The sequence below is a fragment of the Vombatus ursinus genome, unplaced genomic scaffold, assembly GCF_900497805.2.
Source record: "Vombatus ursinus unplaced genomic scaffold, bare-nosed wombat genome assembly UNPS02014798.1, whole genome shotgun sequence".
In the NCBI taxonomy this organism is placed as follows: Eukaryota; Metazoa; Chordata; class Mammalia; order Diprotodontia; family Vombatidae; genus Vombatus; species Vombatus ursinus.
The window spans coordinates 82,186,736-82,208,397 of record NW_020954576.1 but is presented as its reverse complement, the minus strand read 5'-3'; the positions used below and the strand labels follow the sequence as shown (position 1 = coordinate 82,208,397).

The 21,662-nt window shown below is 35.3% G+C and overlaps 1 protein-coding gene across 2 annotated transcripts in view; it reads right to left on the bottom strand.

The window, feature by feature from the left end:
* Window positions 1–21,662, bottom strand: part of LOC114050057 (apoptosis-stimulating of p53 protein 2-like) — a 69,814-nt gene that overhangs the window by 10,325 nt on the left and 37,827 nt on the right. For both annotated transcript variants that reach the window (XM_027871603.1, XM_027871604.1), the window contains 12 exons: window positions 21,046–21,147; window positions 20,242–20,416; window positions 18,828–19,009; window positions 18,291–18,455; window positions 17,642–17,870; window positions 16,313–16,423; window positions 15,842–15,990; window positions 9,649–10,120; window positions 7,667–8,439; window positions 5,694–5,831; window positions 4,844–4,977; window positions 418–584 (listed from right to left, as the gene is read on the bottom strand). In XM_027871603.1, the coding sequence (XP_027727404.1) occupies window positions 418–584; window positions 4,844–4,977; window positions 5,694–5,831; window positions 7,667–8,439; window positions 9,649–10,120; window positions 15,842–15,990; window positions 16,313–16,423; window positions 17,642–17,870; window positions 18,291–18,455; window positions 18,828–19,009; window positions 20,242–20,416; window positions 21,046–21,147 (2,797 nt within the window). The remainder of the gene's footprint in view (window positions 1–417; window positions 585–4,843; window positions 4,978–5,693; window positions 5,832–7,666; window positions 8,440–9,648; window positions 10,121–15,841; window positions 15,991–16,312; window positions 16,424–17,641; window positions 17,871–18,290; window positions 18,456–18,827; window positions 19,010–20,241; window positions 20,417–21,045; window positions 21,148–21,662) is intronic.

The window sequence follows — 21,662 nt, the reverse complement described above, 5'->3', positions numbered from 1 at the left end:
AATTTGTAATGGGCCTACTATGCATAAGCTGATCTGTTAGGCCCTGGGTGTACCAAGACAAAAAGTAGGACTTGCAGAGATTATCTAATTCATCTTCATTTTAAAGATAAGGAAACTGGACACCAGACTGATAGAGGGACTTACATAAGGTCACAAACTAGTAAGAGGCAGAGGCAAAATGAAAATTCAAGCCTGCAGGCTCCTAATCCACTATTTACCACGCCTTTAAAGACAGGAATAGGGACATTATTGCTACAGCATGGGAAAAGTTCTCAATTTAAGCTTTGAAAAAAACCTAGGCTACTTTACTTATTAGACATTTTCAGTATCAAAAAACCTTGCTCGTTATCCAGACAACCAGGGACAACTGAAATTCGGGTTGAAACCAATAAATCTGATGTCTGAATTCATACATACCATACAGAAACTGTGAGCACTGAGTATAGCCTTCTTCCATTTCCTCACATTTATCTGCAGCAGTCTGCATATCGCTGTAAGTCATAGCAAACACAGCAGCTCCTGATTCTACCAGAAACTTACACACTTGAACATTATTACAAGAAGCAGCACAGTGTAATGGAGTCCTATGAGAAAGAAGAAATCAACATGCAAATTAAGTGTTTTTGCAAATTTCAATGAAAAATTTCTACTAACACATTTGTAGAAGCAACTTTGTGTAAGTCTATCTTAATTCAGGTCTTTCCCAAAAGCACCTTAGTTACCAGCAGAATTGCTTTATGTTCACCAATGAAACATAGCCCTGAAATCAATCAACAAGCATTTATTCCTCCATGCCAAGTACTGGGGACGCAAAGAAAATGAAAATAGTCACTCTCCTCGAGGAGTTTACATTCTAACGGGGGAGATAATAAGTAAAGGTATCTACAATATACAAAGCAGATGAAAGGTCATCTTAAAGGGAAAGTTTGGGGTAAAAGGAAAGGCAATAACCACACTGCTGGGCAAAGAAGCACTCTAAAACCTAAAGAGAAGCTATGTACTAGGGCAAGAAGACATCCAAGAACTATACGAGGGCATCCCCAGACCTATAGTCTAGCACCAAGATGGAGATAAGTAACAACTGGCAGCTGTGACCACTATCCAGGTCTGGGTCACAGATCCAGGGTGGAATGAGAAACTGAGCCTTACATGGGGGCAGAACTCCCCAGGAAGAGGCGCTGGGCAGTATATGAATAAAGAAAGAAGCTCAGAAGCCAGCTGCAGTAGTGTGGCACCAAGAAGAGAGCAGGGTCTTAGTTTCAGCTTCCAGTCAAATCTAAAACCTACTGAGCAATAACCGTAGTAGGAGTTGCAACCAAAAGGGAACCTACAATTCTGTCATTCTGATCTAACAGAGCTTCCCACCTAGCTGATGGGGTAGAATACAGCAGCTGCTCAGTCAAGTGTTGCTCAGACCCAAATCCAGGTCAGGAAGTAGGAAAAACTCAGACCAATGGGGCAGAAATCCCCCAGATCAGATCTCTATGGGAGCATTGAAAGATTTCAGGTTCTCAGCCTGTCTCTGAGATCCTGGAATAATACAACTTTCAACATTGCAAAAAAGCTGCAAGAGGATGAGCCCAGACCTTCCCTCCAGAAGGATAGCAGAGCTCAGTCCTAACATCAAGTCTAAAATCAGGAAACAGGCTGGAAGAATGAGCAAACAACAAAAAGAATCCCACCATAGAGAGCTATTACGGAAGCAGGGCCACTCAAGACACAAACCCAAAAGTGAATGACTCCAAAACATCTATAAGCAAATCCTTAAAGAAAAACACAGGTTGGGCACAAAATCACTTAGAATTCCTAGAAGAGATAAGTTAAAAATGTTTTTACAATAAAATGAGAGCATGTGAGAAAAAAATTGGAAAAGAAACAAAAAACTACAGAAGAAAGAACTGGAAAAGGAATTAAAAGCTTGGCACAAGATCTTATCCAAGCACCACATACTGTGAAAATAAAATGGACCAAATAGAAATCAATGATTTCATGAGACAACAAGATTAAAACAAAGCTAAAATACCGGGGTTAAAACAAAACAAAAAAACAAAAACAAAAAAACAGAAGAAAATGTAAGGTATCATAGCAAAAACAACTGACCAAAAAAAAGCAAGGAGAAATAAAATGTAAGAATCATTGGAGAGGGCAGCTAGATGGCGCAGGCCCTGGATTCAGGAAGATTCGAGTTTAAAACTGGCCTTAGACACTTAGCACTTACTAGCTATGTTGACCCTAGGCAAGTCACTTCACCCCACTGACTTGCAAAAAAAAAAAAAAATCATTGGACTATCTGAATGCCACGACCAAAAAAAAGCACAGGCATTATATTTCAAGAAATCTTAAAACTGCTCAGATTTCTTAGAAGCAGAGGGCAAAGTAGAAACAGAAAGAATCTACCACACCACTCACCATCTGAATGAAATCCCAAAATAAAAACTCCCAGGAACAGCATAACCAAAATTCAGAGCTTTCAGGTCAGAGAAAAAAAATACTGCAAGTGACCAGAAAGAAAGAATTCAAGTACTGAGGAGCCACAGTTACGATTATACATGTTAAATCCACCCCTCTAAAGGAGCAAAGAATTTGTAATATGATATTCCAGAAGGCAAAGGATATAGGCTTACATTCCAAGAACTTACTCAGCAAAACTGAGTGTAAAATTACAGGGGGAAAATGGAACTAACTGAAACAAAGAACTTCTAAGCATTCCTGATGAAAAGCCAAGTTACATAGAAATTTTGAAATTCTAACACAGGAATTAAGAGAAATGTAAAAAAGACAAATAAACAATGATAAACATCTAAAGAAGGAAAAACTACTTACATTCAAATATGAGGAGATGGTATAAGTGTTCCCCTCTGAACCCTATCATCATCATAGCTCACAGAGGAAGTCTAATTAGACAGAAATCCTAGGAGTGGTTCTGTTATGTCTTGATGATCTTAAGAGAAGAATGGAAAGAGTGGGGAAGAGAAATACACGAAGGATAAGGGAAAGAAAGGTTAAGGAAAATTATCTGACATACTCTAGGTACACAAGTAGATATCTATACAAATAAGAAGAAAGGGGCTGGGGGAAGTAGCTGACACTTGAAACACACTGAACAAATGAACAAAGAAGGGAAGAATTCACACACACAGAGATAAGTTCAGAAATACATTTTACTCAACAGGGAAATGTCCCCTCCCAAATTCTGAAGATAAGAGGTAATGTAGCACAGTGGGTAGGTAGCCTGCTTAGCAATCAACAACACCTGAGTTCAGCCTCCACTTCTTCATGTGTGACTCTGTCCAAGTTACCAAGTCTCTCAGTGCATACTATGCACCTTCCTAAGACTCTAAGTTGCAAAAGTAAAAAAAAAAAAAGTTGCAAAAGAATGGTTGCCTGCATTAGTAGAAAGGCTGTTCACCAAGAACCCCCTATACTGATGAAATCATAGGCCCATACTGGGAATCTAGTCATTAAACTGTCCACGTGAAATCCTATTTTTAACCAACTGAAAACAAAAACACCACCCATGAATTATTAGAGTCCCAAATGGAAAAAAAATCAAGTTATTTCACTTTCAATGAAACTAGCCAATGGTTTTTAAAATGGCTACTCTGCTGGATTGGACCCCCTTGCTGAACAGACTGTGATAATATCTCTTAAAAGGGCTCCTGGAAGCATCTCAAGAATACTGTTATACAACTGACCAATGTTCTAAAATGATCCACAAGCAATAGGAAAGGCAGAGGAAAACACGGTTATAAAAGGAGTTGGGAGGGACCATTTTGATTCCCTCTCTTATATCCAAACTAAGAAGACTTTAGCATGGGAATTAAATAGAAGAAATTTCTCTGGCTCTCCAGAATATGACATTTAGATGCAGTTTCACTCTGAGATTTTGACTTTTCCTTTGTGTCTCCTTAATCTTAGACTCCTCAAACTAGTAAAATACAATGAATGTTTTTATACATTTTAATTTTAATTGCTTAAGACTCTCTATTTGAATATCCATAGACCTTTGTTATGGTCTGACTTCAAAGTCAACCTGGCCCTTATGTCACAGTTAATGAGGTCAGAAAGTGGATTTTCACTGGTTGTCCTCATACCTGAAATACTCTTCCTCCTCTTCTCTGCCTCTTGGTTCCCCTTCAAGTCTCTCCCCTTCAGCAAGAAGCCTTACCAATCCCCCTTGATGCTAGTGTACTCTTCTGAGATTACCCTCAAATTGCCATCGAAAACATTACAAGAATAATCCTTAAGTTCCTGTCACTTTGGTGAGCCAGAGAGAGGAAAAGCAACTAAATATTTTCATTTCAAGTTTTACTACTTTTTAGTTATCATTAACATTAACCAAAAGCAAGTATAACTCCCTTTAAGATCATACAAGAGACTCCTCCCTCCCAAAAAAAAGATCATACAAGAGAAACACATGCAAAGTAGTTGGACATAAATTACAAGATGAACCAAATACAAAACTGTTGTGCATTTCATTGTTCTTAGCATAGTACTATCCATTCATAACAGATCTCTTAATAAACATCAGAGGATAAGTAATTCCCTCTTTCCTCTGAAATTATGTCAGTTCTATACCAATTATTTGATAATGATGGTAATGATAATGATACTGCCCTATGAGCTCTTACATATTGTCTTGAATTCTATTATTGTTCAAACTTCCATGTTAGTTACATCAACTAAGATACAAGTACTATGAAGGCAGTCTGTGCATTTCTTCTAATATCTTGATAAACTACCTTGCACACAGGAGATGCATAATTAACAATGAATAACTGATTTTCTGAATCTAGTCTACTTCATTTGAATAGCATCTCAGGAGGCTAAAGGCAATCCTTACCATCCATCACTATCTGCAGCATTTACATTCACACCAAATTGCACCAAGAATTTCACAATTTCTGTGTGACCTGCACAAACAGCATTATGAAGTGCTGTAATACCTTCATCATTAGGTAGACTGGGATCATCAACCTATAAAACAAAAAGAAGTGTAAGAAATCATTCAAATTTTGTGCCATGTAGCACAATGCTATTAATTGGTTTTTTGGATATAAGAAAAAAAAACATTTTCAAGGCTGTTTTCTTAGAACATAGTTGAAATCCGACAGAACAAAGAGATTCACTATACCAAAATTAATTGCACAAATAAGAAAACCACCACATCAAGTGATGGCACAATGCAATAAAGTAAAAAATGAATATGGAAAGGGACATTTTTTTTTCTACAGGAGCTACTTTAACATCATTTTTGTTTCTTCCTCCTCACTTTCCAACAAATGAATTTATGGGTAGGACCTATTTAATACAGGAAAGAGAGAAAAAGCAAATAAAAATATTCTAAAGCCATCAGCCTTAAAGGGCAGGGACTATATCTAATTAACTTCATTTAAAAAAAAAAAGACTGCAAATAAGCATTTAATAAATGTTATTTCAATAGTGTCGATACTATTCCACGAGATATAAGAAAGGACTTCAGAGGACCGCATAGCAATGTACAATTTCCATACTGTCAAAGAACTGACACCAAATTTGAAGTTCTATCTTAATCCTATTTGGGTGTTTCCCAAGAGTGCCAGCCCAGCTTAAAACAATTTAATATACTATTTTTTAATTCATAATTTTCCAATCTGAATTTAACAACAAAATTAAAAGTCATGTCTAAAACAATTTGCAAATAGTAAACATACTTCATAAATAATTCTCTGCACGAGGTCAAATTCTCCTTCCAAAGATGAATCTAAAAGTAAAGCAAGAGGATTGAATTTCACTCTCATTCCATGGGCAATTCTCTCTGAGCCAATTTTTCTCAAGTTTGTCCTTTTGCCCTGAAAAAGAGAGAACGTACAATCAAGGTTTAATCTGAGAAGTATAATAAATAAGAAACCAATTCTAAATGAAGTAGATATATAACTGGTACAAAAACTACAGAAAACACAATTAATTTATAATAAGCCAGGTATGTAATTTGATGTGGCAGAGTGTTCATTTTCTGTGAAGCATCAAAAATTAGCCACAGTTGAAGCAGATAAGTGAATTATCTACTTGACTTAGCAAGGCAAATTCTGTTTTTTAAGTTGGGCAGGAATACTGAAGAAGTTTCTAATAGGTAAATACTCAGATTAGCTTGTGATAGTACACACAGAGCAGTGGTGTCACATTCGAAAAGCTCCCTTCCAGCAACATGATGACTTAGAAAACCATGAATGCACATTATCTATGTTGTATTGTATTTTTATTTATTTTATTAAACATTTCTCAATTACATGTAATCTGGTTGGACTGCCTTGCACGGTTTTGCAGGAATTTCTTTGATGTCTCTGCTGCAGAATACCAGAGTTCTCTCAGTGTACCACTGCTCAGTGTGAAAAGGACTGACAATTACATGCAAAGATAAAAAGAATAAATAACCATGATCAGGCTTATCAATGTTCTAAATCACCACCTTTTGAAAAAAGGGAAAATATATACATTGACTAAACTAAGATTTTTTTTCTTTTCTTTTTTTTGGGGGTAGGCAATGGGATTAAGTGACTTGCTCAGGGTCACACAGCTAGTGACTGTTATGTGTCTGAGGCCAAATTTGAACTCGGGTCCTCCAGACTCCAAGGCCGGTCCTCTATCCACTGCACCACCGAGCTGCCCCTAAACTAAAATATTTTTAAGCTTACTATTTTTAAAAAGTTTTTTTTTCCCAACAACAAAACTCTACAAATTGAGAGTGACAATAGACACTTTTTTTTAAACTTCCTGCTCCTTGAAAGGAGGAACTGTTTCATTTTTGTCTATGCATCCCCAGCATCTAGCACAATGCCAGGCATATAGCAGGCACTTAACAAATGTTTATTGACTAATTTATCCCCATACATAGAATAATAAAATTTTCTATCACCTATTACATCAACTAAAATTATTGATGCCTACACATTTTTCTTTTATGTCGCCTCAGGGAGAAAGTTACTGAGCAAAAAATATTTAATGGCAATATAATATACATTTCACACAACATGCAATGGCTAGAAATTGTTTTTCCTTAAGATGATAGGTATAAAAGGTATAAGGCTATAGGTGTATAATTTATGGGCCCCAAACAGGCAACCTGATAGCTGTGTTACAAGAATAAACATTTTCCTGGGAACTATGTAAGTCAGAAATGGAAAACCATGTAGCTTCCACTCCATCTGAGACTAAGAAGGAAAAATGTCAATGATTGTTTACCAAGAAAAGGACACTATAATCTATAAAAGAAAAAAATGCTACTTTTACACACTGGCATTTAGTTTTTGTTTTCCCCTTGGACTGCCAGGTTTTCCCTGACTACTGGAATAGTTTCTGACTACTTTTGGTTTTGGGCACTAGCAATCATATGCTTGCCACATACTAATTAGAAAAGGTCTTGTTAATATCATTTTATTTTAGAGAACCAAAAATGGAGTTATATGAGTAACTGTACCCAAAATATTGCATCACATAAGTCTGAGCTTAGACTGGTTTCAGTTAATATAGCTCAAGCTCTCTTTCCTGTTTCCCCATATTTGAGCAATAAGTGGGCATAAAAATCATCATAATGGTAGAATTTAAAATCCCATAACACATTAGTATCTCTAAATAGCAAATATATTTTTTTAAATTGTAAAAAATTAATAGATATCATACTACTTACAGGAGGCAAAGAAAACTGCCCAGTGATTTCAGGAGGGTGCATGCTGAAAGAATCCTCTCCTAATCCTTCTGGTTCTCCAGATGGGTATGGTGGGGGTGGATATGGTGGGTATTCCTCCAAATATACTTCAAGTGGGATGGATACCTCTAAATTTGGTTCTTCTACATGAGTTTGATTAAGATTACTGGTATCTGGTATTCCCTCGGGCACACAGTCAAGACCAGGAGAAGGCACTGATATTTCATTTTCTTCTGTAATGGCACTTTCTACTTCCTCTGTGGAAACTGGTTCAGGAGAGAGGGAAACCACTTCCTTCTCTGGTTCTGCACTTAGATATGGATTCTGGATTTCAGCTGGGCTTTCAGGGCTGGCAGCCGCAAGAGCTGGTTTGGAGGAGTATGATGGGGTAGAAATAGTTTCCATGGCAGCTAGAGTGGTCCTCTGATACAAGAGTTTCTGAATATTTGGCCCATTTGGACCTTCTGGCTCTGTAATTGAGCTCCGTTTCTTTAGTGGCCTTGGCGCATTTGACAGTTTCTTCCGTAGGGCTTCCAAGTCAGCATCACTCTGATTTCGGTAAGGGTTAGATAAGAAGGGAAGTAATTTTGTTGGACTGAGTGGGCGAGGAATTCGTTCATTTTCATGATTCTCCTGGGCCGAAGATATGGGTTCTGTTTCCAATTCTGGACTGCCAGGTTTTCCCTGACTATTGGAATAGATATTTTCTGACTGTTGTTGGTTTTGGGCACTAGCAATCACTGGCTTGCCATATACTAATTAGAAGAGAAAAGGCCTTGTTAGCATTAACTAAACAATACAAAAAGTGATCAGTATCTGACAAATTAGCTGGAAATAGTTATAATACATTACATACTGACTAACGCCTAGTTTAGTCTTATGATCTGACTAATGAATTCACTGAAGTTAAAAGCCATCTTGATTTTACAGCATCCTCTTCAACAAATACTTTTTAAAAATACACCAACCAATGACTTAGGCAAGACTCCCACTTTTATCTTGCATCCAGTTCATAAAAGCAGAAAACACAATTCTTTCATGTGTCGAGATTAAATTAAATAGTATATATTTTATCATTCAAACCTTTCAAAATCATTCATCCAGAATCATTCTATTTTGGCTCACAAAATTTTCATGAGTCCCAAGAATATGTAGCAAAGTGGCTTCCTTTTTATACTGCTCTTTCCCAAATAATTACGTTATTATTCTCTACACTGTCAATCTTGAGGAAGAAAATTCCTATTAAAATGAAACACAAAGTACATAAAAAGAGGCCGAATATATTCTGCTCTTCCCTAAATAATTTCATTATTATTCTCAACACTGCAAATCTTGAGAAAGATTCTCATTAAAAGAAAATACCAAGTGAATAGAAATAGGTAGAATATATTCTGCTTCTTTTAAATCCACTGACTTGATTTCTCTTAAGTTCACCCGAATTTGTGTTAGGCTCAGAATAGCTGCTTCTTTTCATAATACAATTAGCTACCTTATTGTTCAGATAAAACTTAGTGGGCATTATTATTGTCTATGGATCAGACCAGGTACTGGTACCATCTTATACTTAACAAGTTTTCAAAGTGCTTTTACAGACACTAAACTAATTCATTTCAGCTTTGGGTGTTGATATTTAAGTACTTAAGCTAAAGGTTTAACTGTCTAACTAATGGCTGCTTTCCTTATCAGTAACATTTCAGGCACACAAAAAAGTATTATAAAATATACATACTCAGTCTAAGATACAAGTAGCCAAAGGAGGATTAGAGTACACTCCTCCCTAAGGTCCCTCAAACTCTAGCATAGGATGAGTGTGTGAAATGATATCCCAAATTAGGACAGGAATCATCAATTTAACAAACCATTACTATAAATATAACCTACAAATTGCAAGTCACTGAAGAAAATTAGACTATCAAGAAATGTTAGCACACTCTCTGCCAACAGAAATGATTCTAGAACCTTACCACTTGAAAAATGAGTGCCTCGGGTATGTGTCTTGGTCAAAGCGCTCTGCACAGCCTGTGGAAAGTTCTTTCCAGGAGCCTGCTGCTGGGTATACATGGAATATATTGAGCTTGCTGCAACAGTCTGTGGTTTCCGGAAGGGTGGAAGAGAGGTGTCTTTGGAAGGCTGTGGGGTAAAAGGCCGGACTGCTGCAGCAGGTGGACTGTCCTGCTTGAAATGTGGAGAAAGGGCTTGGTCCTGGCCAGCTGACGGTGCACTGGGAGGCAGGGCAACTCTCTGATGAAGCTGCTGTTGCTCTGCTAATTTCTGTTTGTTTCCCCAGGACATAACACTTGATGGCAACTTCTGAAGATTTCCATCAGGCTTACCATCTGACCCTGGTGGACTGCTTTGTCCAAACGATGGCAAATTAATCTGTTTTGGTTTTGTTGGGACAGGCGGAGGAACTTTCCCCACACTTTTACTGGCAGTCTACAAAGCAAAAGACAGCCAGGTAAAAGGAAGAACTACTGAGCCAGTTCTATGCAATGTATAACAAGAGGTTCCAAGATAACCTAATACTTTAGGAGACAATCATTCGCACTAAACAGTAAGTTACAATTTAAAATACCTTTCATTTATTTATATGAAGTTTTACGATTGCTTTCACATATACAAAATAAAGTAAATGACACACAAAACACAGGAAAGAAAAGGTAGGTGACTGAAAATATAACCTTAGATGCTAGTAATAAAAAAGTTATCCTCCTACTGCTAAAAGGCACACACAACTTGACATTTTGATAGAGGAAAAAGAGTAATGAGATCATTTTTATTTCTGAAAATGAATTAAATCATATTTTTAAAATTCTATGATTTTTTTTAAATGATTCTTTCTTACCATTTTCCCCTTGCATTCTACCTCTCCCTACAAAAACCCAGGAGGCAGTCTTAAATACCAAAATTAAAAACTTCATTTTCAAAGATGGTATCACCAACAGAGATTATGTGTGAAAATTAGACTCAAAATGAGTACTAAGGATAGCAGTGCAGTTTCTAAAGGCCCCAAAAGTATGGACTCAGTCCATAAAACACTCAGTGAAGACAAGAATGTTGGATTGCCTAAAATAGATGATAGATACCCAGAACAGGGCCAAGCAAGTAAACCAGCTGCTCTTCAACCTTCTTAGCCTGAAGCCTACTGCTGTCTACCTGATTATCACTGACTACCAAGGGCAGGTTTGCAGCTATGGTGCCTAGAGTCAAACTGAAGCCTAGAATCTAGAAAGCCCAGGAGATCAGTGATCACACCATTTCCCTGATCTGACTACATAGGGCCCAATTAAATTTTGCAATTACCTGGCTCAGGCCATGTCACTATGATTCTCAAAGAATCAGTAGGATCTCAGAAAAGACAGGCCAAAACAAGGCAAGGTCACAAGAGGCCTGCTAGAAAGATACAGAGTTTGGCCCTAACACAAAGTCCAAATCTGGGATGCAAGACAGGAAAAAAAAATAAGCAAAAAAGACAAAGAATTATTTGATGTCAGGGATTCCTGAAATCACAAACCTGGAAGAGGAGAATAATTTCTAAACACCTACAAACAAAACCTCAAAAAAATGCGCAGTTTGGGCACAAGTTCAACTAGAATTCCTAGAAGAAAGGAAGTAAGAATTTTAAGAAAGAGTTAAAAATTATATTATTAAGAAAATGAAAAAAGACCCACATGTACAAAAATATTTATAGCAACTCTTTTTGTGGTGGCCAAGAATTGGAAATTGAAGGGATGCCCATTAATTGGGGAAGGGCTGAACAAGTTGAAGTATATGAATGTAATGGAATACTATTGCACTATAAGAAATGATGAGAAGGCAGACTTCAGAAAAACCTGGAAGGACTTATATGAGGTGATGCTGAGCAAAGTGAGCAGAACCAAGAGAACATTGTACACAGTAACAGCCACATTGTATGGTGACTGACTTTGACAGACTCAGCTTTTCTCAGCAATACAAGGATCTAAGACAACTCCAAAAGACTCATGATGGAAAATGCTATCCACATCCAGAGAAAAAACTATGGAGTCTGAATGCAGAACAAAGCATACTATTTGCTCTCTCTCTCTTTTTTTGTTTTGTTTTGTTTCTTCTTTCTCATGGTCCCTCCCAGTCATTCTAACTCTTCTTTACAACATGACTGATGTGAAAATATGTTTAATAAGAATGTATATCTATAGCCCATATCAGATTGCATGCCATCTTGGGAAGGGGGGAGGAGAGGGAGGAGAAAATTTAAAACTCAAAAGCTTATGGAAGTGAATGTTGAAAACTAAAAATAAATTTAAAAATTTTTAAAAACAAGAAAATGAGAGCAAAAGAGGGAAAAAAAAACAAATTAAAGCTATGGAGGAAAGACTTGGAAAGAGAATTACAGCTTGGTACAAAAGACACAAAACCTTACTCAAGTAGCAGACATCGTGACAATTAGAACGGACTAAAAAGAAGTTAACTATTCCATTGGACAAGAAGATAGATATATTAAAATAAAATGGAGATTGAAAACAATTGAAAAATTGAGAAATCTCCTATCAAAATGAGTTGACCTGGAAAACAGATCAAGGAGAGGTTATTTTAAGAATCACTGGACTACCTGAAAGCCATGAACAAAAAAAGATTCTGGATATCATATTCCAAGAAATGAAATAACAGCAACCAATCATAATGAACTGGAGAGTAAACTGAAAATACAGCTAGGTTCCAATTAGTGCAAATAATGAATTCTCTGAAGTTGGAATACTCGTGCTGAGTATACTCTCATTTCATCCCTTATGCTCTTTTATGTAAAGATAGGACACAGCAGAGAGGATAAAAGAATAAGAGAATAAAACAAAGGGAAATACACAATTAACAAACATAACCATGAATGGGAATGGGATAAACTCACCCATAAAATGGAAGAGGACAGCAGAGTGGATTAGAAATCAGAATTCAATAATATGTTATTTACAAGAAATAGCTAAAACATAAAGATTCATTCAGAGTTAAAATAAGGAGCTGGAGCAAAATTTATTTTGCTTCAGCTGACGTAAAAAAGTAGGGATAACAGTCATGATGTCAAACCAACAGTAAAAACAGACTTAAGATAAACAGGAAAAAAACTACATTGTACTGAGTTATACCATAGACAAAGAATTAATCTCATTACTTAACATATATGCACAAATGGCACAGCATCTAAATATCTGAAGAAAAATCTAAGCAAGTTATGGGAAGGAATAAAGGGAAAAATTATAATAGTGGGAAGACCTCAATGCACCCCCTTTCAGAGCTAGACAAATCTAACCAAAAAATAAACTAGAAAGAAATTAAGGACCTCAATAGTATTTAAGGAAAATAAGATACAATAGGTTCCTGGCGATTTCTGAAGGAAAGAGAAAGAAATACACCATCAAAACATGGCACCTTTACAAAAACTGACCATGTATTAGAGCATAAAAAACTCACAAACAAATAAAATTTAAAAAAAAAAAAAATAGTAAACACATTCTTTACTGATCACAATGCAATAAAAAATCTATTTCATACAATTAAGGCCAATTAAGAAAGGATTAAAAGTTAAATAGAGGCTAAATAATTTAATCCTAAAGAATTGATAGGTCAAAAACAAATAATAGAAATGATAATGTAATTAAAGGTCACAATAAGAAAAAAACAAACCAAGATTTCTGAGATGTAGCCAAAGCTGTCCTAAGAGGAAAATGCATATTCTAATCATTTTCATCAATAAAAGAACAAAAATCAACAAATTGGGCATGCAAAATAAAACAAAAACAAATCAACAAATTAAGAAACCTCAATGGACCACTAAAATAGAAATCCTGAAAATCAAGGAAATTAAGAAGACTGAAAGTTTAAAAGTCTGTGAATTAGCTTATGAATAAAATGAGGAGCTGGATTTTTAAAAATAAAATAGATAAACCATTATCTAATTTGAATTTTTTAAAAAGAAACAGATAACCAAATTACCAGTATCAAAAATTTTAAAAAGATAATTCACAACAAATTAAGAAATAAAGGCTATTACTAGAAAATATTGAGCCTATGTTAAAAAAAAATAAACTAATGATAAACGTAAATGATGAGTATTTACCAAAAAAACAAAAAAAACCCTCAAATTAAAAGAACAAGGAGAATTTTTTTTTAATTATCTTAAAAAAAGAAATGGAACAAGCCATAAATGAACGTCCCCTCCCTCCCAAAAACAAAACAAAACAAAAATAACCACCCATGACCAGACAGGTTTAGAAGAAAATTTTTTAAAATGTTCAAAAAACAATTCCCAGTATAGAAACTGTTTGCAAAAATAAGAAGAGAGCCCAACAAATTCCTTCTATAATACAAATATAGACTTAATACATAAAGGGAGAATCAAAACAGAGAAAGCAAGCTATAAATAACATCCCTACCGAATACTGATACAAAAATTTTAAATTAAATGTTAACAAAGAGACTATAGCAATATATCACAAAGACTACATCTATACTGTGGCCAGGTTGAAATTATAACTGGAAAGCAGTATCAGTTTAATGGTAAGAAAATTATAAAGACAACTAATCATATTGATAATATGAACAACAAAACATATGATTATATCAACAGACGCCAAAAAAGCTATCTAAAATAAGATCCACAATTATATGAAAAGAAAGATCCCTTCCATTAAGATCAAGAATAAAGCAAAAACATCCACTGTCATCACTACTATTTGATATAGTGCTAGAAATGCTAGCTATAGCAGTAAGACCAGAGAAATAAATTGAGGAGGGGAAAGCACAGGTAAAAAATAAACAAAACTGTCACATTTTGCAGATGATATTATGGTATATTCAGAAAACTGCAGAAAGTCAACTAAAAATTAATTTTAAAAATTTATAACTTCAGCAGTGTAGCAAAGTACAAAATAAATCCAAACAAATCATCAGCATTTCTAATGATTTTCCCAGCAGGAAGAGACAGAAAGAGAAATTCCATTTAAAATAACTACAGAAGAATATGAAATGCTAGGAGTCTACCACCAAAATATGCACAAAAACTACGTGACTACAACTACAAAACACTATTTAAAGAAATAAAGATGAATAAGCAAATGTTATATGTTCATGGGTAACCTAAGCCAATATAATAAAAGATAGCAATATTACCTAAATAAACTTACTTATTTAGTGACATACCAATTAAATTACTAAATGATTACTTTCTAGACCTAGAAAAATAACAAAATTGATCTGGGAGATCAAAAGGTCACAAATCTCAAGGGAAATAATGAAATAAAGTTCTTAGGAAAAGGATCTAGAAGTACCAAATCTCAAACATATTACACAACAAAGCAGTAACCATCAAAACTATCTGGGACTAGTTGAAAAAACTGAGAGACTGGTCAGTGGAGCACAACAGGTACACAACATATAGAAGTAAACAAACATAGTTTCATGGTGTTTGACAAACCCTCTGATCTAAGTTACAGTGGGATGGGGGGGGCGTGGTAAGGACTCAATCTTTGACAAAAACTACTAGAAAAACAAGACCTAAGTCAGGAAGGAAAACTTTAACCACTCCGAGCCTCAGCTTCCTCAGCTATAAAATGGGAATAATACTTGTTCTATCTACTCAAAGGGAGGTTGTAAAGTCCAAGAGAATGAATGTAAAGTGCTTTGTAAATGTCAACAATGGTTACTGATGGTATTTTCTGGTATTTAGAAATACATTACATAAACAAAGAATCAATCATCTAGGAATGTTAGAAAAAGGAAGCTTTAGAACAGGTGACCAAGAGATCCTAAAAACAGAAGAGAGTTCTAGGAAGAGAGATGGCTGTCACATACTCAAATCATTTTCCTGTATTCACTTGTTCAAGGGAAAATAACAACTAAGGTTTTGTTACAAGGCCCAATATCCATGAGGTTGCCACTGACGGTTAAAGTCTTTGTTCCCAGAATCTTCCCTAAACAATACAGAATAAGTTTTCAACTGAGAAGTATCTTCTTTGTGCTTTGTTCCTTCATCTTCCACTTCATATCACTTGTAACTGGTACCTAGTACAGTGTTACACACTCTAGTTTTCAACAAACATTTAAAGATGTGTATTCACTGACAGAAAGTTGCAATACAAATTCAAGATTTAGTATTGCAATCATCACTCAAGAGCCTGTAAGTACCTGAGCATCCCGTAAAATGTCTTCACTGCTCTGGTTTTTCCTTAGCATACCAAAGGGTGGTGGGGCAGCAGCTTGGTCTACTGTGTCAAACATTGAAAAGGGACGTACTTTCTTCTCTTTCTCCCTTAGTGGTATCTCCCCATCATCAACTAAATAAGAAAAGAAAGAATCTTAGTTAACATTATATGAAGTATTTTTTTACACAATACAGTCATTTCTATAACGTCTTGGTGAAAGAACCTTTTTTTCCCAAATGATTTTAAGTTAACCTAATATAAGGATACCATAGAAGCAATATCCAACTTTTTCAACCACTGAATGAGAGGGACTTGGAAAAAAAATTACAGGTTACACTGTCACTATTTTAAATATATTTAAAAAAACTATTTAAAAAAAAAAACACACTCCAGATCCTGGCAACTTCTACATGACCAAAACATAAAAGATGGGCACAAAAGAGCTACAATTTACCTTGCTCAGCAGAATTCAATGAGTTTTTAGATAAAGAGGCTGAGCCCTGAAGAGGAAAGAGATCTGTGTTTGAAGTACTCCAATCTTGGCCAGCTTGATGGACTTTAGAGCCTAGAATTATAGAAAAGGTGCTATTAATACCCAACATTTTGAAAACTTTTTAAAGGACCATTTTACAAGCTGAAATTTTACTTTCTAAAAATATAAAGGCTTCTTAGCTTTCAATTTCATAATTAAAACACAAACAAAATTGAAATTTCTACAAATTATATGTGCATATAAATTACATATCATTTATATGATAATATACATAAATTAATTATATTAGATGGACAGTTAATTATTATTTTTATATGTAATCTCGAATTTTAGAATTAGATGTCTGTTTCAGAAAAAATTCAGGATACATACTTTTCCAATCCATAAGGAAATATCAATACCTTGTTACAGAATGAAAATGTTTTCTACTTCAAAAAAGGCCAAAATTTAAATAATCAATTAATGTTCATTATAAAATGTCTGTTTTCATCTTTGCCTCTCTAAAATGGCCTGAAGGGATCTCCTTCCAAGTTTTGTGTATGCTAGAAAAATGGTACCATGTCAAAAGCACATAAAATGAAAAAGAACTCAGAGATTTAATCCATGTTACTTTAACAAATTCTTCACAGATAAGCTGATATAGACATTATATTCCATTCTATTCAAAAAGCAGCAATTTTGCTTTTTCCTTCCAAATGACAAACTATAGATCTATTGATCTATGACAAAATTTTTTCACAGATAGTAAAGACTTCAGGATAATGAACAATCTTTAGCTTCATCAACTTTAAGTGCAGAGATAAAAACTTTATAGACTTTTATGATTGCTACTATTCCTTCCAGGGTCTTGGGTAAAAAGAGCTTAAATTAAAGGAAAGTTTCTTCTTCCAGTGTTCTCTCATCACCAAATCCCTGATTTACAACCATTCCTTTCCATCCAAAGATACATAGTGAGAACATCCCTGAAAACTCCCTGATGTACTTCTTATCAACAAAGATAAATCAGGAACTTCTCACTTCACTTTCTTTCTACATGATTATGATGGCTAGTGTAAGAATTCCCAAACGCTGAAAATACCAATGAAAGAAAGCCAATTTCAACTAAAATACACAGAATAAGGTTGCATCAACATTTAGCACTTTTGTCCACCAACAAGAAGAGTTACAACTCCCTCCCCTGTAAACAATGTAAGCGTATATCATGAGAAGATTTTTTTTAAAAAAACTGAACAAAATTACTCTAAGTCAAAGATCCAACTTATTCAGGAAACAAAAAATTATTCTCACTACCTTTTGCTTGTGAGACAGTCCCAGCTCTCATATTAGGTAGCGTTTGTGTTTTGAGCAGACCGTCCGGTGCCTGCGTGGTTAAAGAGCCATCTGGAAAGGGTGCTTTCCCCAGAAGTTCTGGCCGTGAGGGAATCCGTGGCATAGTGGAGGACTGAATGTAGGGACCTACTGCCGCCACCCTACTTGGAGCTGATACCACTTGCTGAGGAAGGTTCGCATCAGATGAAATCTGAACAAAAGCATTAACACATTTTCTTCAGTGATATATAACATATCACATACTTTCTAAGTCAGAAAAGGTCATTTAAGTTGCAAGGTTCTTGATAACAAATTAATTTCAGTTTCCAACTATATGCTGATTATGCAATAAAAATAAGGATCCAGAACAGAATGAAAGCGCCTTTGTAACTGACTCAACCAGAACATTAACAAACATCAGAATTACAAGCAGCACTATACAATTAGCAGCACCAGACAGCAAAAGAAGCTGGGGTTTTTTTTTAAGTAATCCAGCACTAGCCGCCCTCCTTCCAGCCAAGCTGAGCTGAACTTTTCGATAGACTATGTGTGAAGAGGTGAGCTCTGCAGGATTGCTGTTTTTTTCACCCCTCTCATCCCTTTTCACTGGGTCTCAAGCCCCTGTCCTTACTGGTCCATTTTCCTTTTGCTGCAGCGCTGCCTTCTTCTTCCACAGACGGTCCCGAAGCTCATTCACACGCTTGTCCATGACTGCTACCTCTGAATTGCGCTTGTTCAAGCACTCCCTCTGTTGCTGCAGCTTGGCATTTTGCTCCTGATTCAGCTTATTTCTTAACTGAATAAAGTGAAGTGAAGAGAGAAAAGGGCGAAGGATGGGAAGACAAACCTTTCAGATGGCAAAATACTCACAAAAACACAACTACTTAAGTTTTGAGTAAACAAGTCCATTTTCCATCCTCTAGCCAACAGCTAACTGACACCTGCTCCACTTCTAGCTGTGGTCATGAGGAGTACAGCAAATTTCCCACATGGGGTGCTATGTTTTGTTTTTGAAAGGAGTTTGTTTTGAGTTTGGTTTGTTTTTTTTTTAGGAGAAACCACCAGATAACCAGTATTTCCTGCCAGTAGTCTATAAATCTCTATGCTCCTGCCACTGTGGTTTTTACATATAAATAGTAGTTCTACTTGTTTTTAATTAAAAAGTTACCTGCAGTTCCTTGTATAGTCGATCGAGCTCAGCTACTGCAGACTGGTTGTCATGGTATCCATCAATTCTACCATTCTTCAGCATCTCCAGTTGTCTGGTGAGTTCCTCAACTTTTGCCACAGCCAGAACCAGCTCTCTTTGTTTCTGCTGGAACAAACTATTCATCTGTTCAATTTCCTCCACTAGAAGGAGAACGAGAACACAGTAACAATGACTGAAACAAAAAACAAGAATGGATTCCTTCCCAAGCAGTTAGGCCTCTGCAAGTTTGCTAATAAAAAGCAGCACAGTTTTTCAGAAATGTCTCAGAATCAACACTCCCAATTTACACAAAGAAAACAAATGAGACGTGAAAATCTGCTATCATTATCTACATATATCTTTTGCAAAATGGATATAGGTATACACTAAATAGGGCTGTCCTGATCAATGACATCATCATAATAGCTAATTCAGAATTAGTGGATTATTCACAATTCATAATAATAATGGTTAATGTACTAACCAAATGATACCACAAAGCTGTGAAACCCCACAGCAATGCTGTTGAATTGATCACTCATTTATATCAGTTTCCATAAATTATTTTTCTTCCTATAATACTGTTTTGGTGCAACTAGAGACAATATTTGCCCACAGCAGAAAGAAATGTTACTCAGTAAAAACTTAGTTCAAGTTCTGTAGAACTAAATTTATAAAAACATTTTAAGAATAGATAAGAAATCTAATAATAATTGATGATAAATCAAACTATTATACTGCTGAAAAAAGGCATATCTATCAATAAAATCTGTAGACTTTTATTGCATATAATCAAACCAAAAAAAAAAAAAAAACAATGAAAAGATTTGGTTAAAGTATCTTTTCCAAAAACAGGTTTGCCAAAACATCCAAAATCAGGTCTAAGAAAATAATTATTGTAAAAAAAAATTCAGAAAAGCAACTTGTAAAAGGACAACTTGTCTCTCTAACACTAATCTTCTGAATACAAAAATATTTTATTAATTTATATTTGCCAATAGTTTATGTAAATATTTAGAGTAAGGATAAAAAAGCTGGGTCTTTGGAAGGTTATCACACTCTAAAATAATATTAAAAGCATTTGTATTGAGTTTTATTTTTTCCGGTACCTTACATAATACTTATTTTGTCCATTCCTGTGATTTCATCAATGTGAGGACCGAGTGTTGGAAACTCAAATGAAATTTAGAATGTTGCCTGAGTTAGAGAGCTTAAGTGATGTGCCCATGGTCACAAAGCTGGTACATCACAGAGGCAGGGCTTCCTGCATTATCTGTTAGTTTCCAAGGCTCTTTCTTCATCTTACATATAATAGGTGCTTAACCAGTACTTAGTGTTGTGAATTATCTCATTTTGAACTGGACTGATATGGATTCTCTCACAGAATACTCACCTAGTTTTCCATTACTGAGTCTTTTCTGTTCTACATGACCCTTGAGGGCTCTCACTTTTTTCAACTTGGCTTCCTGATTCTCAGCAATTTCCTTTAGTCTCTTCAGTTTTTCCTGTTCTGCAGCTTGTTGCTGTTGGCGCTGATCTTGCTGCTTTAAAAACTTCAGGCGTTGTTCCTCAAGAAAGAAACAATGAATAGGCATGTTATTTTAGACAGGAATGTCACACACTTAATGAATAGAACAAATGTTTAGATAGTAGGATTCAGAAAATACTGATTTTACTTCTTCTCTGGCAAAATTAGACCAAGGAAGAAATCTATCTAAAGGTAGGATTTTATAAAACTAGAGTAAATTAGATTCTATTATATCTCTTCTAGAAAACTTATGTATAATAGTACAGAAAGTTGCTCCTCTATTAAATATCAGGATTAAATGAAACTGGCTAAAAGATTAAAGGTTTATTTATGGTTTAGTAATTTAGCCAAACATTTTCCCAGAAAATAAAATCCAAAGGTTTGCTTATAATACACAAATTATTTTAAGGTCAAGTAATGACTTTCAACCAGGGCAGCTAGGTGGCGCAGTGGATAGAGCACCGGCCCTGAAGTCAGGAGGACCTGAGTTCAAATCAGACCTCAGACCAAACACTTGTCACTTACTAGCTGTGTGACCCTGGGCAAGTCACTTAACCCCAATCGCCTAAAAACAAAAACAAAAACAAAAACAAAAAAAAAAGGAATGACTTTCAGCCTAGAAGTTTGTTCCACAACTAACAAGCAATCCTGTATGTAAAAATGCATTACCTTGGTAGCCAGCATTTGCTGCTGAGCCTCAATCTGCTGCTGTTGGCGTGAAGCCATCTCTTGCAGCTCAGCAAGAGTCATATCTATCCTGGGACTATTAACCTGCAAATGAAAAATCAAAACCCAACAAATTACAGAAGGAGCATCTAGTTTCCCTTCTCATGGGTTCTCTTAATCTTGCCTACAGTTTTAAAAGGTTTCATGTGAAAACTTACTATGGCAAAATGACTTAACCACTTATTTATCATAAATTAGACATGTTGATGGAAACTCACAAGTTATTCTATAGGATTAACACTTAAATTTTTGAATAAACTAAAAATTAACTCTGTAAATCAATTAACATAAAAGTAAATTCACTTTAGAAATAATGTATCTATAGTTTGTGTCACAGCCATTCTTTCTACTGTAACAACTATAACATAAGATGGCAAAGATGCCAAATCTAGTAATCGTCACTTGCCTTCAATTAGGAATATAATGCCAACCAAGTAATTTTAGTCTCTAGTATCTGAGGAATATTAGACTTAAGCAATACTACTACTAACAATAATAATAAATTTTACATAGCATTTCAAGATTTTCCAAAGCATCTTAAATGCATGTCTTTCATTTGA